The following is a 26941-nucleotide window of genomic DNA, read 5'->3' as shown; positions in this document are numbered from 1 at the left end:
ACACACGCCGTCCAAGTGGCACATGTGTGCGGGCCAATCCTGCTACTTCACACTGTATAAAAGTGTGCTTGACCCCATGAGAGCTGTAACTGAACCACTGATGAGCCTTTAGCCTTGACCTTAAACTGTGACTGTCAGACCTCTCAGAGAAAGGTCAAAAGTCAACTGCATGCACCCTGATCAACCAGGCAACCAGGGAAAAGACGAAACAAAGGGCAGAGGAGAGAAGAGAAAATAATAAATCAGTCGAGGCAGAGAATGTGGTAAAAGGACAAAAAAAAAAAAATATCATGGATAGTAGTGCACGGTCATTTAGGAGTGCAGGATGTACTTTCAGAATAGGAAGCAGAGGGCACGTAGAGCTGCGTGCCCTCAAATGCATCACACATTTCATTTCCTTAAATTCACTACAAGTTTGACATCCTCATATTACACGGCTTTTGATCCTGCTCTTTCATGTAGTGGATATGAACGGAGCTGTAAAACGTGTCAAAATCTCTGTGCTTACAGCTTCGCGTCGCTTTTCTGCATGGCAAGAGATTTCATAATACTAGCGAACTGTGTGTTATCAGGGTCATGTGGGCTGGAAAGATTTCCATGAAGCACAGAAAGGTGCAAACACAACCTGGGGCCTTCAATGTGTAAACACAGAGCAGATGGAAAAAAAAAGAAAGGCTGGCCTGACAGCTAACTGTTTTACCACCAACTCGAGTGCATTAACTGGATCCCTGTGCCATTGCTATGCATGGACAAAAGACTTATTATACACAAACACTGCAAACACAACATGGTGTTATAAGCCTGGAGCCTCCTGAACACATGTGTAATATGCTTTTGTGGCATATCAATAGCACTATTATAGCTGAAAGTGTAGTTACTGTACTGAAAGTAACTAGTAGATACTTTCTTTTAACAAACACACCAGAAATCTGTCACTTTTTTCATGGAGCGTTCTTCTCATGTCTTTTTGTGTCACGTGATCACAGTATAGTCTAGTGGAGTGTCACATGGTCACAGTTTAGTCTTCTATTAAGTGTATCCTAGCCAGTTGGCCTGGGAAATCACCTTGAATTCTGCCTTCACAGTTTCACATATTTATATGTACACAGTGAAAAAAGATGAAACTACTAGGCTTGTGCAATGCATTCTATCACGACGTCTCATCAACGGCTCATCAGAATAAGAATGTTGCGAGGTATACTGCAACTCACACGCTTCAAGGCAGATTGGCATCTACATGCATGATTTACGTCTTTCAAGTTTGTGATGCGGGACGAGGTGGGGGACGGGTGGACACGGTGGGTTAGTGGCTAGCACGTTTGCCTCACCCCTCCAGGGTTGGAGGTTCGATTCCCGTCGCCGCCCTGTGCATGTGGAGCTTGCATGTTCTCTGTGCATCGGGGTTTCCTCCCCCAGTCTAAAGACATACAGGCTGATTGGCATGTCTAAATTGCAAATTCTCTGCCTGTCCAGGGTGTCGTGCCCCGAGTGCCCTGAAAGATACTCCGGGCTCCCCACAAGCCTATGTAGGATAAGCGGTACAGGAAATGGTTTGATGGATGCAAGATTGTAATGTTCTATTGACCTGTTTCTTTTGAACACCAATCATGACAAACAGAAAAGATGTAACCTTTTCATTCAACCCAAAAAAACCCTAAACTTGCACTTTGTCCTTTTGTGTAAATTGCACATTAATTGGATAATGTTTGCTGAGTATATCTGCTTCCTTATTCCTGCAAAAGAATTTTGGGAAGAAAGGAAGACAGAGTAAATAATCTACCTGGTTCGTGTTCATTACAACCATGACTGTATTTCACGTGCGTCTCCTCAATCACCGCTGATGACGTGTTAGGTAATGTGTCAGAAAAATAAAATGAGCTAAAAAAAATTGAAGATCGAATCTAGCGGGCGTTTTGTTCTGTTTAATCACCTAACAAAACTGTCATTGCCAAGAATCTAGAGTCTGGGCTAGACAGAAATCAGCCCCTGTCTCACTTCTTCATACCATTTTGTGCATTATTCTTACGACGGTTGGAGGTGCTGTTGCGCTTGGCTCCACAAAAGAAAAAAAAAAAAAAAATTAATTAAAAAACTGCTTTAAGAGATTTCTACACAGCGGTTAATCTGATGCCAAACATGAAACATTACACTGATCTCATTATATCTTTGAAAGCCAAAGGGGCTTAGCCCTGCTAGGTTGTTGTGAACAGCAGTCCCTGCATATACATACAACCCCAATTCCAAAAAAGATGGGACACTGTGTAAAATGTAAATAAAAACAGAATGCGATGATTTGCAAATCTCATAAACCCAGATGTTATTCACAACAGAACATAGAAAACATATCAAATGTTTAAACTGAGGAAATGGACCGTTTTAAAGAAAAAACAAGGTAATTTTGAATGTGATGACCGTAAAACACGTCTCAAAAAAGTTGGGACAGGGGCAACAAAAAGCTGGAAAAGTAAGTGTTATTAAAAAGAAACAGCTGGAGGTTAATTGGTGACAGGTCAGTAACATGACTGGGTTTAAAAAGAGTATCTCAGAGAGGCCTTCTGAAGTAAATATGGGAAGAGGGTCACCAATCGGCGAAAAACTGCATCTACAATTTTTACAAATAAAAAATGAAGTAAGTAGAAAGAAGTAGAACAGCAGAAAACTAGAGAAAGAAATGAGGACCTGATGGCGCTGGTAAAGGTAAATGTAACAGTTTCTCTTTCCTGCTGTTTAATGTTGTAATTTTTTACTGTTTAACAATACTTTGAATTGCAATAAAAAAAAATGCACCCCAACCCCCCACAACCCCCAACCACCCCCCTCTTTTCTTTTGTGATCACTGAGATCACAAAATATTCTGTTTATAGAACCTGTTTACACATCCCTTTTGCTGACACTGAGACAAGACCTTGTAAGAAGTCAAGACCCTGACCTCGGCAGGACTCGATTCTTTATGAACAATGACAAAATGGATGACAGCCAGAATGGCAGGTTGCTTACGTAATAACGCCCTGAGCATAAGGAAACAATGGTAGACTGTCATGTTCATTGTGCTCAGATTACCTCATGTTCTTCAAAGCCATTGAGTGAGAATAACAATGTACAGTTCAGTACAAACCATAAATACGTCTGTTTGGTGTAAAAAAAAAAAAAATTTAAAGTCTAAGGATTCCTCATATTAAGTTAAATGTACTGATGCAGGATGCAGGAAACAAGGCAGTGAATCACTGTTCGAGTGCATTGTTTGTACACATCCAAACACAAGCCTGCAAGCAATTCCCTTTGAAAAACCTCAGAAACCTCACTCATGCACTCTGTCAGGATCAAACAGGAATGCACTTCTCTTTCTAAGAGCAGCTCCAAACAAGCTCCAAACAAGGAGGGAAAAGTTTTATCCCTTATTCCCCTCATCCACACATCGAGCGCATTCTTATTCGGCTGATTTCAACCGCCTTGTTATATACTTGTTATATACGAGTGTTTACGTTGAATCCCTGTAGGTGTAATCTCTCAGAAGCGTGAAACACCCAGCAGAGAGCAAGTTTAGTCTGAAACAGCTCGGGTTTCATAACAGCAGTACATGCCCTGACCCAGCCCTCGCTCTAAACGTGTCCTGTAGCAGAAATCATAATGGATTCGTAACTCACCCGTGCTGGGATCTTGTTGCGGTTCCCTGTTTCTTGTTGGTTTCACTCTGCACTTCTTTCTCGTTCTCTCCTTCCTCCCTGACTTTAGCTTCAGCGGGCTGATCTCGTGTACAGACAGTGACCTCTTTAGGCTTCTGCTCTGTGCTAGGGGCCGTGTCTGGAGCGTCTGCGCTGTCCTGAGGTTTCTCCTTCCTGGTGTATTTGGAGGTGAGGTCCTCCAGGTTGGCATATCGCTCCGCCAACTCACGCCGCCTCTCGGCCTTGTAGCGTGCGATGCGCTCTGCTTTGGAGTCCAGCGCAGAGCCTGACAGGGTCTCTAACCCATCCATCCTATTGATAGCTACTGATGCCTGGGTTTACAAAAACAACTCTCAATTCGGTGTCACTACTCTGAAGACTGGAGAAAAGGTTGGACTTGAAGGTTATTTTCCAGGGGATGATTCAGTGTTGCTCAGTGCATCTCACTGTGGAGAGAAAAAAAAAGCATTTGCATAGTTGTTTTATGATGGTAGTGACAGACACTTTTTTTTAATAATACACAACTCTTATAGAGAATTAAATCTTTGCAGGGCCAATGCTTGTACTCAAAGTTAAAATCTTACTCAGACAAATCACTTTTATTCACCACAGTTCAGTGACACCCTGCCCACTTTGGGCTCTGCCTCTCATGTTACCTCCATAGCCCAAAAGGGAAAGCAAGAGAGAGAGAAAGAGAGAGAGAATTTAAAATTGTCTCCATTGGCACAATAACCTTCACATAACCTGCAATTAGTCTATAGATATAAAAGCTTCGTCATCAAGAACACATTAAACCCCACCCTGTCCCCCACACCTGATAATTAGCTATGTCAATCCTACATCTGACCTACAAAGAAATTCAACAACCATTCATTAAAGACATAAAGACAAAAGAAAAAAGGGAAGAGCCCCACGTTTATTTCTTCCCACGTTTCCTATTAAGCGTGAACTGAAGCTAAAATTAGTAAAGCTCCAACGCACGCAGGACCTGCCCATCAATTCTCATCAACTCCAACCACAATCAGACTTTGAGCAAGAGCTTTTGGCACCACTGCAGCTTCCTTCTGTGGACAGACACATGATTGCATCTGTATTACGGTCCGTACTTCCTTCTCTTGCTTCCAAGCAATCTGAGCATGTAGCAGCATGAGTGTGTGAGAGTGTGTATACTGCATTGAGAGCATCGTTAAACGAAGTGTGCGGAGAAGGCGCGCTTGCGTTTGTGGGGGTCCGAGGCGGGGGAGTGAGCTCGGCTCTGCTGGAATCGCTGCTGCACAGAGCAAGGGTTAATGGGCCACATCTGGGAGCTTGCATTTAATAGTTCACACTGCGGGAGACCTAAAGAGGCCGAGAAAGAGAAAGGAGAGAGGAAGGGAGGGGTAAAGAAAGAATGAAGAGGGCGGCATGAACCGAGCAAATGTGGCCAGAGAGGAAAAGTACAAAATATATTCGACAAGCATGATTGTAAGAGTCACAGAAAGGTGGAACGTGTGAGATAAGATGAAACAGCATGTCACTAAGAAGGAAGGGAAAGGGTGAGGAGCATTCTGAGGGGAGCAAATATGAGGAGATGAGTGAGGGAATCACAAGAAAGCTGAAAGAGGAGAGGAGCGTTAGGAATGCTGGTGATCTCAGCTTCAATGAGTGCTTATGGCTTAGAGCAGTCTCCAGTGACAAAGCTGAGGCTCGCAAATCGGTGATACAACAATCTGATCAGAGCTAGCACGCATTTCTGCTGAACTGTTCATCCCACCAAAATTCCATGGTATCCTTTAAATTATTGCTGCTTCTCAAGTCTCTGAGCGAGAGTTATGCAGTAGTTTTCCTATGAAAGCAGAAACTAAACTATTAACCCGCAGTTTGTCAATGTCCATGACTGTACATTGACACTACGTGACACTTTTATTACTGGCAAACTGCTTCTAGTTCAGTCCATGTGTCTTATTCAAAAGATGGAAAAAGCAGTTGTGCTTTATTATAGGGGCATCACAGTGAATCAGAGTGTTTTGTGACTCACAACCTAGTATGTTTTTTTCTGCAATACTATGACTCGTGTGCCTCGAACACAAGCTAGGAGAAAGGCTTTAACACAGTGGTTTTCAAAGTGGGGGCTGCCAGGGGGCGCCCGGGGGGCCTCAACAATTTCGTGTGAAAAATAAATAAATACATGATTTTCTCTTTCTCAGTCTCAGACAACCACACACACACAATCAATTCCTAATCTAATGTAATGTAAAGATGCAAGATGTAATTATTAATAATAAAAAAAAAAGGGGATATATTCAGAAGTCTGTATTTTTAATGTGTTTTAAATACATCTTGCAAAAGGGGGGCCTCGGTCAAATGTTAATGCCATTTGGGGGGCCTTGCCCTGGAAAAGTTCGGGAACCCCTGCCTTAATATACAGAATGGTAATTAAACTGTTAAACCGGGGGTGTTTAAATAAATTTATAAAGGTCGAGCTACAGTACAGACATTTCATCAGGGCCATTACAACAGTCAGGATAAGCATTTAACATGACTGAATGGTGACCAAACAATTCCCTTTAACAGTTACAGTGCTGTGAAAAATATTTCTTTTGTTTCTGTCTATATCTCATACTAGATCGTTTTATATCTTCAAACGAAATACAACATAAAACAAAGGCATCCTGAATAAACAACAATCCAGTTTTTATTTTTTATTTTTTTTATTTTATTGAAGCAAATAAAGTTATCCAACACCTGTCACCAATGTAAAAGTTAATTGCCCCCTTAAACTTAAAATCTGGTTGTGCCACCTTTAGCAGCAATAACTGCAATGAAACGCTTCCGATAACTGGAGATCAGTCTTTCATTTACTTCTAGGATTAGGATTTGATCCTATGCTTTGGATCATTGTCTTGCTGCATAATCCAGTTGTACTTCAGTTTCAACTTACGGACTGAAGACCAGACATTCTTCTTTAGGATTTTCTGATAGAGAGCAGAATTCATGTTTCCCTCAATTAATGCAAGTTGCCCAGGCCCTGAAGCAGCAGAGCATCCCCACACCATCACACTTCCACCACCATGCTTTATTTTTTTTGTGGAATTCTGTGTTTGGTTTATGCCAGATGTAACAGGATGTACCCCTGTCTTCCAAACAGTTCCACTTTCGACTCATCAATACACAGAACATTCTCCCAAAAGGTTTGAAGATCATCAAGGTGTGTTTTGGAAATATTCAGACGAGCTTTAATGTTCTTCTGAGTTCTTCAGTGGTTTTATCCTCAACACTCTTCCATGGATGCCATTTTTACTCAGTGTCTTTCTGATAGTGGAGTCATGAACAGTGTTATAAACCTTTATTGATGCAAGTGCGGCCTGTAGGTCCTTTGATGTTGTCCATAGCTCTTTTGTGACTTCCTGGATGAGTAGTCGCTGCGGTCTTAGGGGAATTTTGGATGGTTGGCCACTTCTGGGAGGGTTCACTACTGTGCCGAGTTTTTCCATTTGGAGATAATACCTCTCACTGTGGTTCTTTGGAGTCCCATAGCCTTTGAAATAGCTTTGTAACCCTTCCCAGACTGATGTATTTCAATCACCTTCTTCCTCATCAAACAATTCATTTGTTTGTGCTATACACCAAAGACATTTGGGTTTGAGATCAAAAGATGGATGAGACAAGAGTTTAGCATTTCAGCTTTTATTTCCTGGTATTTATATCTAGATGTACTAGACAACATAAAACATAGAACCTTTTGTATCAGAGCACCCAATTTTTAGGTGAGAAAAAGTATAGGAACAGATTTGAAGTAAATTAAAGTAAATAACACTTAATATTTGAATGCATATCCCTTGCTTGCAATAACTACATCAAGCCTGCGACTCACTGACATCACCAAGTTGTTGTTTTCTTCTTTTGTGATGCTTTTCCAGACTTTTTGGCAGGTTTCTCCCTTCAGTCTCGTCTTCATTTGGGTTAAGGTCTGGTGATTGATTTGGCCAGTCTAAAACCTTCCACTTTTCCCCCCTGATGAAGTCCTTTGTTGAGTTGGCAGTGTGTTTTGGATCATTGTCTCCCATGATGATAAAGTTTAATCCTGATTCATTTGGATGCATTTCTCTGTAAACTGGCAGACAAAATGTTTCTGTAAATTTCTGAATTCATTCTGCTGCTATCATCATGAGTTACATCATCAATAAAGATTAGTGAGCCTGATCCAGAAGTAGCCATGCAAGCCCAAGCCATGACACTACCTCCACCATGTTTCACAGATCAGCTTGTATGTTTTGGATCATGAGCAGATCCTTTCTTTCTCTACACTTTGACCTTTCCATCATTTTGGAAGAGGCTATTCTTGTTTCCTAAACTTTCGCTAAAATATGAAATAAAATATAATAAAATAAAAGCTCAAATTCTAAACTCTCTTATCATATTAATCTTTTGATCTCAAACCCAAATGTCTTTAGTCTACAGATAAAATAACTGAATTGGCCTTGCTGTTCTAATAGTTTCAGTGAGGACTGTAAAAACATGCGGTTGGTTGCAATGAGCTGCAACAGTTTCTAAAACTGGAGCCGTGGGACCAGTCAGTTGTTTTTATATGTTCAATCAGTTCTGCTATATAATTTTTTGAATGTTCAAATCCACTGAAATACTTTGCTGGAGCCATGTCCAGATTATGATCCACCAGTTGATGACCCACGGGTTAAAGAAAAACAGTAGATGAAAGCAGAAACAGAGCAATACGACAGGAACTGCAAAGCTAAGTGTGCATTCACCTGAATCTACAGCACTCAGGTGATAAATGCCTACTGAAGTCACGTTAGTGAGTGTTTGCTAAAACTCCACACCATACCAGAGTATCCAGATCGAAGAAATGAGAGCAACATTATATTAGAAGGTACACTCTAGGTAATAAAATACAGCATAATCCGAGAGTATCGGCCCCATCTATAAGTCTCAAACCTTTTTTTTTACTGTAATTATAAATGAGTAAGCCAAGTCAGTGACAGGCCCCCAGTAATAACAGGGCTCTGGCATAAAGCCTCAGCATCATTCGAAAACGCATAAAATGCCAACAGCAATCCAAAACAAAGCCGCACAAATGACCTTACTGAGCAAATCCAAGAAATAAATCTTATAGTGATTCTGGAACTAAGATTAGAAGAGAACGTAATTCAAGAAGTCATTTCAAATCCTAATGTGCCCTTTCTAGCATTACCTATAAAGGCTGGAACCAGAGCAGCACTATGTCAGAGCCAGAGAAAGGGACTTGCTTCATTTGGAAACGTATCTCCTGTTTTTTTCCACCAAACAAGGAGAAAAAATCAGAGCTATGAGTCATTTGAAAAGCTGGGTATATCAACAAAGGAGTGATCTACTTTTTTTTTTTTTTACATAACACACACTGATAGCAATGGCTCAATGAGCTTTAAAAAGCTTGCTACAGCTCAAAGAATACCTAAAAAAGGAGTTTTGAAAGCAGTATTACTAAAATAATTGAGAGCCATATTTCTGTTAGTGTGCAGTACATAGTTCAGAGATCAGAGAGTCACAAATTTTGCATACATTTTTATTCATTGTATTAATCAAACCTGCCACATGACAAATAAAATCTACTGCAACATGTCAATATATTCCTTAATTTAAGTGAAATATGTTTTTGAGATTTTGAGTATCCACCTCTTTGTCTCTGCTACACAAGAGAGTATGCTGCAGGAGTGTTCATTGTGCCTCTTGGTATCCTTGACCTCTGACCCCTGCCTTAAAGAAAGGAGGCTGCAGGCCAATAGAGGAAGCTCTGTCTCAGAAAATGCCCACTGTGTCATATCCTGAGAGTATACTGTAACGCATTATATCCACACTGTTACTGAAATCAGTGTCCATCTGTTTACTGGAATTTTCTCTGTGGATCTACTTCCTAACTGTGTGCCCCTCCTTCACTCATACACAAAATCAAACACCAAAGCTAGAAAAAGTCTGTATTTCTTTTTCTCATACCCTTAATCATCACAGCACAGGAATTCATTTACCCTATTTTTCAAATCCTCACTCACTATATAACCAAAATATGACCATCACACCCCTATGCCCTTGTTGAACATCCCGTTAGTGTTCCAGTTCATCCCAGAGGTGTTCAGAGGGGTTGAGGCCAGGATACTTGAGTTCACACACTAACATTGGCAAACCATGTCTTTCTGGACCTTGCTTTGTGAACAGGAGCATTGTCATGCTGGAATGCGTTTGGTTTAGCCCTTTAGTTACAGTAAATGGGAAATGTTAATGTTTGCTTCCAGTGTTGTGGGAAAAACCAACATATGGGTGTGATGTTCAGGTGTCCACAAACTTTTCGCCATATAGTTTACCACAGCCATCCATGGCAGGGAGTCCAATAGAGTGGGAAGAGAGGGAAGAATGCCATTACTCTCTCTCTCTCTCTCTCTCTCTCGTCAATCAGAGCGACAATAACCAATACTGGGTGTCTGTGAGCTCATGTATGCGGAAGTTAACTCTTTCCTCAGAGCGTTTTGAGCAGCCCTGTAAGGTAGCATGACTGGCAGTTTAAAACGATGTAATATCTGGCCTCATGTGTCTCACAGGAAGCACACGTTGCATGGTTTGTGACATTTTTTCTGCAGGCAATTCTTTTTTATGTTATGAACAGTAGGCCTTATTTATCAAGCTGGATACAAGCTGGGTATGTGGCTACAGTGTAGATTTACTTCTTTCCCTTCCATTTCCATGTCACACCATTTTTTTTTTCAGGTTTGTCTTATGCAAACATTTACACACAACTTTGCTAAAAAAAAAAAAAGAGGCCCAATGTATTTAGTTTATAAATCACATCTGTTGGCAGCTCCTTGTACATGAAGGGCCAGCTAATATAAGCTCTACCAATACTCAGCCTAAACATAGCTGGTCCGAGGGCATGCTTTTGACACCAGTTTTCCCCTGACACCGGACACGCAGACTCATGCCACATTCTTCCTTCCGCTTCCATGGCTCGGCTTGTTTGCTTTTCTTCCAGATCTAGGGACCACCATCTACGCTGTGTAGCTGCCGGTCCTTGAATCTTATTCAACGTGTGCATGATGTAAGAGAATTAGTGCGGTGCTGTGAGCTAATACTTTACAGTTTTTACGAGTCTGAGTAACACGTTGGACCTGTCACCTGCTCATATCAAACTCCTCGTGTTTGTAATCTATTGAAATCTACACTCAGACCAGAACAATTGGAGGCAGCAACATTTTTATAAGGTTAAGGATGCTGTAATGATGGTAATCAAAATGTTATCCAGGTTTTTCTATCATTTACTGCCATCCTTTATTTACTTTTGATATCACTATTCCAACAGTAAGCTATGGTTCTTATACAGAACCACAGCCAGATGTCCCAGCAGCTTTCGCCTGGTTTCCCACTGAAGCTAAGCAAGGTTGAGCCTCCAGTACCTGTACCTGGATGGGAGACCACCTTGGGAAAACTAAGGTTGCTGCTGGAAGTGGTGTTAGTGAGGCCAGCAGGTGGCGCTCACCCTGTGGTCTGTGTAGAGCGTAATGCCCCAGTATAGTGACGGGGACACTATACTGTAAAAACAGCACTATCTTTCAGATGAGACCTTAAACGCGAGGTCCTGACTCTCTGTGGTCATTAAAAATCACAGGACACTTATCATAAAGAGTATACCCCTGGTGTCCTGGCGAAATTCCCCCACTGGGAACTTCCTGGTGAAATTCCCCCTAATAATCCCCATCTCTGAATTGGCTACATCACTCTCTCCTCTCCTCTAATAGCTGGTGTGTGGTGGATGTTTTGGCGCACTATGGCTCTCATCGCATCATCCAGGTGGATGCTACACACTAGTGGTGGTTGAGGAGACCCCCCCCCCCCATTCTATGTAAAGTGCCATGTAAATGTAACTGTAACTAACTAACTAACTGATCCTAAAATAGTATGAGGGGTTATTTAATGTAAATTAGTGAATTTTTCATTGACACAATACAGCCATCATATGCAAACAAGCATTTGGTACACCTACGCAATAAGGCATGAAGTTCCTTTCTGTATAAGGGTCAAAGCCAGGATACTATGAATCATCACTGTGATGGATGTGCAAATGCAAACCAGCAGTTATGAGCTCAACTCCATTTCTCTCTCAAAGCCAGAGCAAAGCCTCTTGGGTCAACAACAGAGGAGCACAGAGGCCTAATGTCTGCACACAGGCACCCACCTTTGATAAATCATTCTCTCAGATCTTTTCAACACCCAGCATGTCAATTAGGGCTGGGCAATATGAACATATTAATATTGTGATATAATAACATCATTATACTACCATAGTTGGCATCATATTGGGATCAAGTGCTTTATAACTCCTTTGTTGCTCACTGTAAAGAGTAACTTTTTGAGTGTAAAATGCTTTAAAAAATGAGTCTATAGTAGCACTTTGAATTTTCTGAGCAAACCCTAGCAAAATGACAGCTAGCGATAGTGATATACAGTATATATAAAGACGTCTTGAAGTGTTATGATATAATATTTTTGCCATAATGCCCACCCCTAGTGCCAAATTTAAAATCATGTTTTACTTAAACAGTATTATACAGAAGCAAGCACTCACAGTATTGAGTTTTGGGTGTACGTTAGCATCACCAAACCAGAAACATCATGCAAATCCTTGCCAACAATAACCCTATTAAACAAATGAGCAGTGTTGAACAAACACGGACATAAAGTTACTCAGTAATAAGTGAGACCTCACATACGTGAAAACTAGGAGCTGAACGTTTTCAAATTGTGGTTTACAAACTGCATGTATGCACCAGCGAAAGCAACCACTGACACTACAGAAATGTCCACACAATTTCCTGACCACACTGTTGCTGATTTGCAAAAAAGGTATATTTGAAATGTTATGCTGTTAGAGCATATTACATATTGCATATCATGAAAATGTCTTCAAGTAATATGTTATAAAACAATGTGATATAATGTATTAGAGGTGTCATGATCGGACAGTTTGGATCAAAGCATCGATTGAAAAGGCGACGCTTGAAAGAATCATAAATCGATTCTCGAAAAAGGACAGACAACTGGCGTGGGAAAATAATTCAGATGTTTAAACTGATGTGCAAATATTGTTATCGAGCTGATTTGCCCGTAACTTTGAGGCTAACTCCACATTAATCCGGATAGATCTGAAAACGCTCTCCGTCTACAGTGGCATTTTCAACTGTCTTCCAAAAACTGCTCGTCCACACTGAAACGTCTGAAAACGATTGCATTCTTATACTGCGCGTGTATAAAAACGTGAGAAGCTTTGGCCTGCGTGGTTTCTGTCAGGCGTTCATTTCAAAATGCAATTTGTAGGTTGTACAAAGTGACATTAATCTTTAACAAGACTATCATTCTGGATAGCACGCACAACAACTGCGGTACAACATCGTCCGCCATCTTGTTTGTTTTGAGATGAATGACTAAAAAGACGTCATAGTTTTTATAATATCGCCGTTTTCCCAGTCCACACTACAACGCATAACCACCATTTTCAAAATGTATCCGCTTGGGAGAGTGTTTTCAAAAAGCTCCGTTTTCGCTTGACAAAAATGCTGTCTCGGTGTGGAGGCAAGGCCGAAACGTACAGAAAAAGATGTTTTCAAATTTATCCGGATTAAATTGGATGTAGCCTGATACTTCAAATAGTCCTTCTCTACATCATCATCATCACTGCGGAATTAATGGAAGGCCCACCCCAGATTCTGAACAAAGGTGGTCACATATCAACCAGAGGCTACTAAATCATATTGTATTGGATCATACAGTAAGCACAGCAGATTCAATAGCATTGCCAAATGTTACTTTACGATCAGCAATCGTATCATATTATGTGGAAGCCTGAGGGTTTTTTTTTTTTTACTGCCTTATACTGCTTTTGATAAAGGCTTATGCTTATGGTTGAAATTCAAATGGAAATAGTGAAGCATGTAGTTTTCATAAAACTGCGTTGTTTCCCCAAAACAAGTAGTTTTCATTTAGAACTTAAGAAGAGTCACAAGACTTATTTGGGAACTTTTACATTTTGACTCCCTCATGAAGCTGACTGAGAAGATGCCAAAAGTGTGCGCAGTTTCATCAGGAATACTGTGAAGCATTTAAAATGCATAGTTTGTATTCGTTTTACACTTTTCTTCGCCACTGCATGTCTCAAATGCCTTATTTAATAGTGTCTTCACTGTATTTATAATGTCTTTATTATTATTATTCTAAAATAATAGAAATGACCAAACCTTCCTATAATCAGGCGTGTCCAAAATTTTGACTCATAGTATATCGAAAAATCTTTTGTTGGCAATTCACAACAACTACCATGAGCAAAAGAGCAACAAAAAAAAACAAGCATTATACAGCAACCAGCACTTAACTGCTTTCTAAATGCTCTTACCTGCTCTCAGTCACACACCGCTCTCCATCCACATATTTGGTCTCAGCCCAGGAAGCAGGAGCAAACCAAATGAGCTAATAGAGAAAGTGCAAATGTGTCTGAGAGAGAGAGAGAGAGAGAGAGAGAGTGAAAGAGAGAGAGGGTGTGAGGGCGTTTGTGATTGTTGCGGCTCATGTGACCAGCCATGGGGAGAGGGGTCTCAGCATGCTTCATCAGTCTGTAATCCAGTAACTCAATCTGACATTTACATGTGCTAAGCAGTGGCTTAGGCCTAAAGCAGTTCACTATAACAGTCTGGCCAACACATAGCGGACATCTCCGAGCTCGTCACACCATGTACAGTACACCAGCCACTCAGTGAGGGACACGGCAAATATGCTTCCCGTTGCAGACTCGTCTTTAAACCACCATTTCTTCTTCTGTTCTCTCCACCCCTTCCTCCGCACCCTTCCACCATGTGTTAGTGGGTGGTTTTATTGCTTTGGAATGAGGTTGAGCGATGAAGACTCAAGTGGAGAAAAATGGATAAACATTGGATAAAGATTACAGGTACTTTTTACTTTTCACCTCAAGGCATCAATTGTCCAATGGCCATGGATCAAGACTGGCATGAAGATAGGGTGTTTTTTTTTGTCATTGCAATTTTAAATTGCAATAAATTTAGATAAATTAGGGGGCCTAATTTATCTAATTCCATAACATCCAGTCAATAAGTCACTCCGCAGTATAAAGGCTGCTTCCGAATATCTCTACTACCCTACTGTACAGTAGGCGAAAAGCCTACTGTGCTATCCCATAAGGCAACGGGACTGGCGCGGACGAGGCAGCGTCGGCTCTTTTTAAGTCCAGCGCTATAGGTATTAAACGTTGCTTCTTGTGGTTAAACCGTACTTGTTTAACAACACCTGAATTAACTGTAAACTTGTTGAACATTTAAACAAGAAAAAACAAGTGCCACAGAGTGCTCTAATCAGGCTGGCTCTATAAGTTTTTGCGGTTATGACGATGTCGTAAATCATATGACAACAATGCCAACATGGTGGATGTAGTATTTCAAGACTGTATTCATACTAGACACATATACTGATCAGTATGTACTGTATCAGTGGCCGAGCAGTAGGTACTGAATCCAATGCTCTATGTTCTGTCACACTGTCTCTAAAATGGTACTTAAATGACCCTCGCTTGGTTAGCTTCTTGATTTCATTTCATTTAAAGTACTCGAAGTCAGCTGATGTGGCGTAATGACTTGGCTTCATTATTCCTCTGTCAGCTCTGAAAAATATCATTTCGAATAATATTCTCTCTTTATAAGTAGTTTTCGTTTGACGGAACGCTCCTGATACGATAATGGAAAAGGGTTTTTTGATGATATGTCAGTGCCAAGTTAATCTCAGCCTTAGGCAGTCTGGGGATATTGTACTCTTTTGAACACTGTGTCATGAGCGTGCTTTTTTGAGCAAGACGTAGTGACTGAATTGGAAAAGTTAATGGGTTTTGTGGCATCCTGTGTTTAAAAGTACTTCAAACGTTTTGTTTGAGGACGTCAAGCGGAGAGTAAACGAGATATCAACATGCGCTTACACATGGACAACAGGAGAAGTCTTATATTTCAAGCATTTCTACATTCGACGATTGCCTGACTCTGCACAAAGTGCCGTAGTGTAATGGCAGGATGTCATTTTTAGCGTGTAAACTCGTGCGTCTGAGGCTAGATTTATTCCAGGTGGTCTGTTTTTGTTGACACGTAAAAACAACAGTCCAACAGTACTTGCTCATTGGCGATGTCCCTTGAATGTCCTCTTGCTGTGAAAATAGACGATTCTTGGGAATGTCACAGCAAAAAAAAAAAAACATACGGCATACTGATATCACATATTTATTTAAGCTCATATGTCTCAGGTTTACAGCGCTAGGATGTCGCCGCATCACATACCTGCATGTCTCAGGTTTCAACACGGCTACAATTTCTGCTTTTTCTACATCTACAGACTTTGTCGTTAATGACTGAAGCATGTGATTTCATTTTGTGTGACGGCTAACAAGACTATCTTCTCTGCTGGAGTATCACAGGTACCATAAACACATGAACAAGTAGGCTTACTGCAATTAAACTAATGGGTAAATGGAAGCGCTTCACATTAAAAGTCACATTGCCTGCAAAATATACAGCTAGTATTCCAGGAAATACAGCAATTGGATGGATGGGTTACACTTTGTGCTAAAACACCCACACACCACACAGAATTCATAGCATACACAGATATATTGCTAAACTGTGCTCATTTACACCCCAGATGCCTCTGCATACTTCCCTTTCCCCAAAACCTGTCTCTGCCAAAAGCTGCTTCCACTCCAGCCCACTGAGTCTGGACTATTAAATCTTTTAAATGATCACCTCTTTTATCTGGGTGCTCATTACAATAAGGCATTCATCATCGTTTCAGATCATGCAACAAGACACAAACTGCAATGCCAGCCTACGGAGGCCTGTGTCAGCACAAACAACGGTTAGAGCAATATTTGTTCCTGGATCAGTGCCTCTGCCCATTCAGCCCTTTGTCCTTTGCTTCCAGCTGGCTGTTTACACTCTTCAGAACAAGGGTAGAGCAAAAACACACACATTCACTAAACAAACTACAACTTATTCCCTACGATACTGTACGCACCAAATCAAGGCTATAAAATCATAAAGTGTGAGAGAATATCCATTCACGCTTAGGCAAGACGGGAACTTAAGAACAGTGTTGCAAAACCAGGTATTTACTCTCACACCAAGGATTTTCACAAATGCAATGCAAGACTGAGTAAACACACTGAATAACACACACTCTTAACCCCTAAAGCCTTCTGTATTCGGATAGCACAAAGAGGAAGGGCGTGGCAGCGGAAGCTCTATCAGCCCAGAGGATCAGATATACTCTGGCCATTTAGACGTTAGAATTTCCTCTGCAGGGCAGACAGCCATGAAAAAGACATCACTGTTTTACAGTTAACCATATCGTCGGCTTGAAGATGGCTCTCTTTGTCACTAATTTCCTCAAGAGTGCAACCTTGTTTCTGTCAGAGAGATTTCCAGCATGCTGCACTGTGATAATGGAAGCGACTACAGAACAGAGAGAGAGAGAGAGAGAGAGAGAGAGAGAGCGATACCAAGCCTAGATTTATGCTCAGTTTGACTAATACTCGTAAGTCAGAATTTCTGATCTCCGACTAGGAAAAAAAGAAAACATCCCTTAAACTCCTTGGAGAGGTCTCCTCAACCCTGGGTTCAGCATGTGACATAAAAATGGCTGCTCACAGCATGAACAGTAAACAAAGTAGCACTGCTTTACTTTTAAATGAGTTACACTGTATGTTTGTATTCGCTTTAGTCAATCAACATACAGACGTATTAGCTTGTTAAATCTACAATGGTGACTACACAGTTCGCTGTTTTGCAGTGGTAAATATACAACCCCAATTCCGAAAGAGTTGGGACTGTATCAAAAATGCTAATAAAAACAAAGAGGTGTGAGTTGTAAATGTACTTTGACTTGTATTTAAACAAAAAAACTGTATAAAGACAAGGTATTTGATGTTTTACCTAATCAACTGCATAGTTTTTTTGAAGGTAAATGTTTATTTTGAAATTGATGCATGCAAGACGTTCCAAAAAAGTTGGGACAGGTGCAATTTAGGACTAATAGCGATGTGACGAGTTGAAATAAGAAGGTGATGTGAAACAGGTGAGGCAATCGTCTAATCATAGCATATAAGGAGCCTCCAAAAAGTCCTAGTACTTCAAGAGCAAGGATGGGTCGAGACTCGCCATCTGCCAACACTTTGAGAACAACAATCCCCAAAGACAAATCTGTAGGATTTTGGGAATTTCACCTTCTACAGTGCACAATATAATTAAAAGATTCAAACAATCCGGTCAAATCTCGTTGCGGAAAGGGCAAGGCCAAAAACCACATCCACAGATGCAAGTTAAGTCTTTACTATGCAAAGCAGGAGCCACACATCAACACTGTCCAGAAGCGCCGCCGTCTTCTCTGGGCTTTGTCTCATCTGAGATGGACAGTAGCACAGTGGAATCGTGTTTTGTGGTCCCACAAGTCAACACTTCAAAACAACCGTCATGTTCTCCCGGCCAAAGCTGTTCAAAAAGGTCCAAAAGCCAGCGTCTGACATGGTATGGGGTGTGTCAGCGCACAAGGCATGGATAACTTGCACATCTGTGAGGGCACCATTAATGAAGAAAGATATGTACACATTTTGGAGCAACATTTGCTGCCATCCAGAGCAGGACAACGCCAAACCACATTCTGCCCGGATTACAAGCGCATGGTTGCGTAAGCAGAGAGTGCAGGTGCTAGCATGGCCTGCCTGCAGTCCTGACTTGTCTCCGATTGAGAATGTGTGGTGTATAATGAAGTGCAAAATAAGGCAATGAAGACCTGTACAGTTGTGCCGCTGAAGAAATGCATAATGGCTGAATGGGGGAAGATCCCGCTTGCTAAACTTAAGCAACTGGTGTCTTCAGCGCCCGAACGCTTAATAAGTGTTATTAAAAGAAAAGATGATGTTACTCAGTGGTAAACAGTCGACTGTCCCAACTTTTTTGGAGTGTGTTGCAGTCATCAGATTTATATTGTGTATATTTTCAAAAATAAAATAAATTCACAAAGTAAAACATCAAATAATGTGTTAATAATGTGTTTTCAATATAGTACAGGATGAACTGAATTTTCAAATGACTCTTTTTGTTTGTTTGTTTTTGCATTTTTCATACTGTCCCAACTTTTTCGGAATCAGGGTTGTACATTACTCATGACTTTTTGCTCGCTAGATTTTTGTTAACAAAAGCTGATCATGGACGCATCCACGTTTTCCCCCCTATTTAATAGCTTGAATGTACAAAGGTAAAAAAAAATGACATCTTTCCGAGCTCCAAATTCTCACTTCTGAGGTCATTCGAATGTATTAGTATCCTTATGAGGACTTTCCATAGACATTAATGCGTATAATCAGTCCGTACAGGATTTCACCCAGTTTTTGTGATTATTGCGGCCAAAATTAGAGGTGCACGAAATAGTTTTGCATGGACTTTCACAGTGATGTTTGTTGGTAAATGAGACCTTTTAGCTGTACTCATGTTTTGAAGAGTACTTTGGCTGAATGCGCTTTGTGATGACGTCACATGACACGTCTTGGCCCAAATCTGCGGAAAATCTGCAGTAATTTGTGCTTGATTTTGTGTTCATTTCTGCGAGGTACTGGCTAATTAATGCTATACTATACCTAAACCTAACTTTAACCTCAGTAACCTTTTGTCTCTTTTAGTTTTCTTAATAGCTGTACAAGCATGTTAAAGCATGTACAAAAAAGGAGCTTGCCTCATGCAAACCAGCCAAATATCCCCACAAGGTCAAAACGGTCAGATTTAGCATATATCACACACCATTATCCAGAGAGATATTCCTATCCTTCCTGTCCTATTCTCCTTGGTCAGAGTTTACGAGTGGATTTTGCTATAGTTACACTAATCCAAGCGTTCCAGCTGATTGCTTTTAATGATGGTATCAATCTCAAGTGAATTTACTCCAGGTGAAAATCTGGAACAGGACGGGAGATAAAAGGGGGTTCTGTTTACGCTCATGGGGTGTCCTGAGACCCAACACTGTCTGAAAGAGTGGAGATTAAATGACTCTGGTGCAGAGAGCAAAAAGGGGAAAGAAAGAGGGTGTGGTAGGAGAAAAGGAGAAGGGGTCTGAGCCAAGAATTTTAAAGACTAACATGTCTCTAGCAGTTAAAAAACTCTCTAAGGAGAGAGCGAGCATTTTGTAGCCGTGCACTATTTTAACACTACTAAGTATTGATATCTTAAAGACAAACTGAAATTACAGCAACATTTTTTTCCCAGTCTTAGTTCATGTCTCATGCCATTTTGCTGTATTTTTTCCCAGTCTGTTTAATTCTTGTTCGGTCATTGTCTGACAAAACCTCTAAAGAGGAAGTAAATGTGTAGGAACAGCAAGTTTAATATTAAGGTCACTTATACCGACTTCCCATATCTTTGTTCAATGAACTGTACGAAAAAAGAGGGAAGTGCAGCAAAGTAACGTTACTACGTAGTTCCAGCTGTGCTGTTGAATTCCTCATTCAGTGACCAGCTGTGCAGCACGGACATCACAGGATGTCAGCAGCTATTAAAACGATGATATTAAGCACTAAGGGCTTTAACGGGTCTTATTGGAATCACTCTGCTCTCCAGAACCCAAGCTCTTCATCACAGAATCCTGGCGCTGTCATGTTCGTCCTCAGCAGGACTAAATATTTACAGTGCAGGATTTCCCAGCCAAGCCACAATTACTGTCACTGGATCGAAAAGTGGTGTGGAGGAAGAACACGAGAGGTGGTAAAGGCAGTTATTTTCAGATTACTGCTGCACACCATCCTTCATGTAGAAAGTGATCTTTAACTAGAACACAGTCTTCCCTCGGTTGCCGTATTGAATACAATAAATTGGCTCAAACAGTTCCTCCAGGATTTAGAGATTTTGCAATCACAGAAATTAACGCAAAATCAAGCAAACCCCGCAATATTCGAAGGAGCTTGCAATTTTTCAAAATCACGCCAGAGACGTCATCACATTTGGCATTCAGCCAAAGTTCTCTTCAAATCGCGTGCGTCAAACGGTCTCATTAACTAACAAACATCACTAGGAAAGAAAAAAAAACACACAAAAAACTCAGCAAGTTGCATCGCAAATTTTTAAATAAGCCACAACAAAAGCATTTCTGGCCACAACAATCCCAAAAAAAAACCTGTACGGACTGCTCATCAATTTTACTCCTCTTGCACCATAGCAATTTGCTGCTAATAGTTTTCTTATTTATTAAATAACATCAAATCATACTTTTTTATCCATTTATAGTTACCTTTAATGTTGTGGAACATCCCTGAAACAAGTTAGTTCCTGTTATCACATACGTTTTAACAGCTATAAACTGTCATTCCCTCACCAGCCTCTCTATTATTCTCCCTCTTGAAAATATTATTACAAAAAAATGCAGCTTGTTATGGTACTGAGAAACCGAAACGTTCCCATATCGGAAAACCTAAAGTTACAGCTTCATCTCTGGCGGTCACAAAAAGCGCTGACAGTGGAGACTCCTTCCATAAACGTTAAATAAACGTCTTCTCACAGAACAATCCCCCATATCAACGATTACACACTTTCCCGAGTCAGTTTCTGCGGCCCGAACGCCGTTCACATCATTGTGGAAACGATAACGTGTTAGAACGGGGGTTTTAATATTTTAATATAAACCTGTAATTTGCTTTGCTGTTGAAACTACTGACTAAATCAGGAAATAGATTACTAATCACCTTTGCAAACTATCATTTAAACAGATTGCACCGTGACTCTTTGGAATCGTTGCCTGCATTTTGGTATTGTTTTTAGATAGATTTCGATTCAGGCGTTCAGTGTGAACATTAGAACAAGACTAGGAATACATGTGCAGTATAACACCTTGTATCCATTTGTCATTTTTGCTTCCAGGCTCATTTTTGGGCCTGCGTCTTATCCTCTTTGAGCTGCATTACAGCGAAATCCTACCAGTTTGTAATGATATGAGGCGATTAAGTGTTAAACTTGAGCTGTACACAAAGGCATTCCCATACTGAAAGCCCTGCTGCTTGTAAACATTCCAGAAGGTTCCAATAAGATGTCTCAACATCTGGAGTGAGATGAATGTCTTGCAGAAGATCCTGCACAACTATGGAGGCACAAACATGTTTATAAACACAAATTGCTTGCTCTGGAAATGCCTAAATACAGACCCGGTCCATGTTGGATTGTGGTCGATCATTTTGCTGTATCAGTTCCCAGCAACCATTAAGTGCAGTCCGAAAATCTGTGGCTTTAGGATACTCGAATAAAACCAGGCAGGGCTCAGAGTATCTCAGTTTTCACTGTGTGTAATCCAGAATGGCTGGACTGCAAATGGAAAAGTAGCAGTCACACTGGATTTACAACTCACTATTTTCTCAGCTGGGGTGGAGCAAAAAAAAAAAAAAAAACCAAAACAGGTGAATATGGGCAGTTCTGTTGCGATGTGATTTTAGAAGGACGATATGAAGAAAATAATAAGGACAAAGTCTAGTATGAATGCATTCACTCCATTCTTATTCCAAAAGGAAACTGAATCGGCCTGAATTATTCTGAATCACAATGTGTCGCAGGCCACACTGGCACTGGAACAGCTTTCTGAACAGTACGCACGCATCTCTTTTTATTACTACTTTAGTATTATCCGGAAAAAGTAGGCACAATATCCATGTAAGTTATCCCCAGTAAAATAGGTGTGGCTAGTGTGCAAGTCTATGCAGAGAAGGAGGCATAATATAAATACCTGTCAACTCAATTAGAGGAGGTGTGGCCTCTATGCCTGTCATTCTTATTATGTCAGTCCAAGTGAATAGGCATACTATAATGCTGTTTGGACTCAACTCAGAAACGGGAAGTCTGAGCTCAGAACTCAAGCTCGGCACGTTCAAGCTATCCATGAAAGCTTGTGTTTTGTCAGCAACAAGCTGGCCAGCTAACATTAGTGATCATGCGTTTATGATGTATTTACTTTCTCCACAGAGAACTGTATGGTTACTAGGGATGAGTGATATAGACTTTAAACTATATAACAATATTTCATGCTATGAAGTAGAAAGTATACCGGGGAAGAAAGTGTCGCCGGGGAATTTAACCATGAAGCGATATCAAGCATTTTTGGCCTCACCAATCACACACACACAAAAAAAAACATCATAAAATCCTGTACGGACTGGATATACACTGCTAGCAAAACACGAATATAAAAGAAAGTAGGCAGGTAAAAAGGTCTTCCATTCTTCTAAGCCAAGAACAATCATCTTTACGTCATTAGTGGTGTTCTTTCAAAATGAGGAACGTCCCGCTTTACCTCGGCCTCTCAGAGATGACACTTCACACATTTCGACATAATCCCTTGAGCACTAGTAACAAAGATGCTTGTTTGCACATCTTCCATTACACGGATCAAAATAAACAAGGTGGGTGAGAAGAACCTGGAATGTTCAACCTTTGATTTAAATATCTGCTAGGACTTGTCTGAGCTTTTAAGGTATTCAGCAGCATGTCTAACAGACAGCAGTTTGTTGTGTGCGCGTACAGTATGTGTGTACAGTGCCAAGTACCCTTTTCACCCCTTTGTTTTTGTTTTTATCTGCCCTTCCATCACTTCCTTTGCATTCATTGCTCACCTGAGGACATGTTTTAATTGAATTTATTTGACGGTCAGATCACAGATCACGTCACGTTAGAGACGTGTCTATTCATGTATTACGAAAGGTTTACGACACTCTTCATGAGGTACTTCAGCTTGGATTTAGTGCTTTTTTGACTTTTCCTTTTTTTTAGAGTTGCTTATTGTAAAAAAAAAAAAAAAAAGGCCTATATGTTAAAGCCAGGGAATGTAGAAAGCAAATACACACACACACACACACAATAATAGAAGTCACAAGAATATTTTGTTCAGTGTGAAAAATCTATAGAGTATTGTTTGCAAAATAATGAACCGGTTCTCTTGTGCAACAGCTCAATTCCCTAATCCGTGAGTCAGTACTCGCTGGGTGATGTGGTGAAGTCATTCCGAGCCTTTCTGCTTGTTTGCGTCTGCTGTTGTTTTTGCAGGTGCCTTACAGAACACTTTCCCAGAAGCTCGGAGGAACGCTGTCCAGATGTCCTCCTCGGAAAGGGCTTTGACATAATGACACTGTGCATGTCCTCATCATGCATACGGTTCCAGCGAATGGAAGAAAGACGAGGATCTTAATTAATATTTAAGAGGAAACACCAGAACAGAACCTTCAGCATATATAGCAGAGTGGAAATCCTCACATTTTTCTCAAGCAACCTACCAGGATGAACAGACAGAGAGAACCTGAGAGATACTGAAATAAACTCCTGAATCCTGAACCACACTTGTGATTTACACCATTTACACACAAAGTATGAAAGACAGAGAAAGAGAGATCATGAACATAAGGATCATTAACATAAAATTTCAATGCTCAAGCAAAGAATGAAGGAGGTTTAGAAAGAGTGTGATCAACAAATACAGCCCCAGATACAAGCAAGGTCAGGTAGCACTTACCTGTGTAGTGTTTATTCCCAATCAGGCAGGAGTTCAGAGCTACTCCATTCCCTTTCAGGACTCAACTCTCCAGTCAAAGTTTGCAGCAGTAACACTGGCTCATTAGTGCATTTCCTCCTGACTGCACTGAATGTTAAACCGAACTAAATGTGCACTTCTCATTCAAATGGTAAGTCTTTGTTGTTGTTGTTGTTGTTGTTTTTAGTGGGGGGGGAAGCTCGCGCAGAGGCGATGCAGTTTCTCAAGCTTTTGTCTGGATTTGAAACAATAAGTCTGCAGTGTTTGCTTTCGGATGTGGCTAGTTTTAAAAGACAAACTTCTGTCAAACCCCACGCGTAAATACAACTGACAGTCCGGCTTCAGGGAGCAGAATGGACTAAACGTCCCAGCCGTTTCGAAAAGTTGAAATCCCGCCCTCTGTCCGCGCGCAGCTTTCACTCTGTTCCGCGTTCAGTCTGAACACAAAGCCTCGGCACTCAGGCTCGATCCCAAACCGCGCGTTCTGGACACATAGTGCACTACACAGGCCCTGCGTCATTCCATACACCAACGTAGAGCGCTTACATAGGATATAGGGAGTCATTCGGGATTTAGCTCACGTCCAGTCACATTCACTGTGCTTCTTCTTCTGTTTACGAGAAGAGAACTAAATAAAATAATCAAGATTAGAAGAAGGGTTTTCAAAGTTAGCTAAAGACGCCACCATGAAGAGCGAGTTAGATTCAGATAGTGGTATAAACTTTATTTAAATGAGCATATTTGTACTTAAATATACACCATGAAAACAAATAGCGTTGGTGTTGTTTTCACAGGCCATATGTATTCATTGTTTAGTTTCAGTGTCGTTAGTTAGCTACTACGAGGAATGTTTTCTATGCACGTGCTAATTGTAACGTCCAGTGATCCGGGTATTACACACGTTATGAGCTGCTCCTGACACTCAAAATTTCAGAAGTCTGCAGAATACTTCTGTCCTTAGATATTTCTCACTTTGGTAGTTAGAAAATTCGGAAATAGGTATGTTTTGTGTAAAACTCTACAGTTTAAATGGAACGCGCTAGTACTCGTCTGCCCTCTGCTGTTATTCTGGGGTATTACACATTTTATAAGCACACCAATGTAATGTCATAAAATATAAAACTACAGTGATGTATTCACGAGGAGAAAAAAAAATCTCTAAATTCGTGTGGAGAGTCATTTGGTTATCATCCGTTTGATATGTCGTGTGTTGCCATCGTTTCAAGCCTCCACTGTATTGCTCGTGAAAATAATATCCTCTTAGAGTAAACAGGCAGCTCTGTAACACTGTAAACAGTGTATATATACATAAAAGCCTTTATTTGTCATATTCACACTGTACATAAATAATTTGTTAGGAAGCTGCGTTCAGCCATGATGCAGTGCCCCTGGAGCAGAAAGGGTTAAGGGCCTTGCTCAAGGGACCAACGGTGATAGATTGGCGGTGCTTAGGCTTGAACCCTCCCCTCAAACCACCTTCTAAATAACTGCTGAGCCACCTCTGTCAAAGAGATAAGGCAGGTCCCACCGAGATTTGAACTCGGATCGCTGGATTCAGAGTCCAGAGTGCTAACCATTACACCATGGAACCGCTTATGGTACACTCATTACAGGATGAAGAAAGAGTCCCAGTCATTGCTGGATCAACTGGCCAGTATAACGGTTTGAGAAATGGGTGGGATAGTCGTTGCTATACATATTACATGGACAGAATAAACAACGGCATACAAAGTACATTAGAAATTCATCAGAGATACTAGGTATGGCAGCTAACTGTTTTTTTGTTGTTGTTGGTGGTGGTGGGTTTTGTTGTTGTTGCTCTGTGGTGCCCTCTGTAGACACCAAACCTCATAGAACATTTCTGCACTGCCATCTGAAAATGGAAAAAAAATTGAGGCAAGCTTAGAAAGCTCTCTCTCTCTCACACACACATACACACACAGACACACACACACACACACACACTGTTTTGGTCTAGAAATCCCTGTGCAACAGATGGAGCACAAGTGATTCATGCAAGTAGAGCAAGACAACAGAATGCTGCTCTCCACATTCACCAGCACTAATGCCAAGGGTGGTCTGGATAACTGGAATGAATATCAGCCCATAAATATGACTGATCATAACTATCTGGACTCTTTGTATTCTTCTTCATGACTCCCTGTATATCTGTTCCACAACTAAAAACTAGAAAAACACCTAATGGCTGGAATCACTATTTCATTTATTAAAAGCTTGTATGAACACAATCTGAATGCAGATTACAGAAACAAAGAATCAAAGAAAATCACACTGGAGAAGCAGGTCATCCTCAAGAACATCAACATTACCAGATTAGTGTACAATCAGAAGTTGCTTGATGATTTCAGAGTAAGGACAGTAGCCTTCTTATGCTCTGAGGGAAAGGGATATATAGTGGGTAAGAAAAGTTTACACACCCTTATTGAAACTGGAGGTTTTTGTGATGTAAAATCAGAAATCAAGAAATCACTCATTCACTCACTCATTTGCTTTTAGTAACCACTTTATCCTGGTCAGGGTCATGGTGGATCCTGAACCTATACCAGGAATACACCCTAGATGGGCTCACAGGGCACCATGCATACACATATTCACAAACTCATTCACACCTGGGGGCAATGTATCTTAGCCAATCTCCCTACTCATGTAGGGTA

General features: G+C 40.8%; 1 protein-coding gene, 1 non-coding gene and 1 pseudogene across 5 annotated transcripts in view; 1 reads left to right on the top strand and 2 right to left on the bottom strand.

Moving 5' to 3' along the window:
• svild (supervillin d) overlaps positions 1–24813 on the bottom strand; it is a 70781-nt gene extending 45968 nt beyond the window's left edge. For 3 of the 4 annotated variants that reach the window (XM_053639006.1, XM_053639009.1, XM_053639008.1), the window contains exons 1-2: positions 24249–24813; positions 3645–4108 (exon numbers count right to left, since the gene is read on the bottom strand). In XM_053639006.1, the coding sequence (XP_053494981.1) occupies positions 3645–3973 (329 nt within the window). In that variant the 5' untranslated portion in view covers positions 3974–4108; positions 24249–24813. Of the gene's footprint in view, positions 1–3644; positions 4109–14067; positions 14171–24248 lie in introns of those variants that run through there. The other variant, XM_053639007.1, reaches the window with a different exon arrangement.
• A 374-nt stretch (positions 24814–25187) lies between these two features.
• On the top strand, positions 25188–26853 carry LOC128616494 (uncharacterized; annotated as a pseudogene).
• On the bottom strand, positions 25786–25857 carry trnaq-cug (transfer RNA glutamine (anticodon CUG)). Its single transcript has one exon. It is a non-coding gene; the product is annotated as a tRNA-Gln (tRNA).
• Positions 26854–26941: the final 88 nt, after the last annotated feature.

Source organism: Ictalurus furcatus, chromosome 13, assembly GCF_023375685.1.
Source record: "Ictalurus furcatus strain D&B chromosome 13, Billie_1.0, whole genome shotgun sequence".
In the NCBI taxonomy this organism is placed as follows: domain Eukaryota; kingdom Metazoa; phylum Chordata; class Actinopteri; order Siluriformes; family Ictaluridae; genus Ictalurus; species Ictalurus furcatus.
Note: the sequence above shows the minus strand (reverse complement) of the source record. Positions and strands in the feature narration are given on the sequence as shown.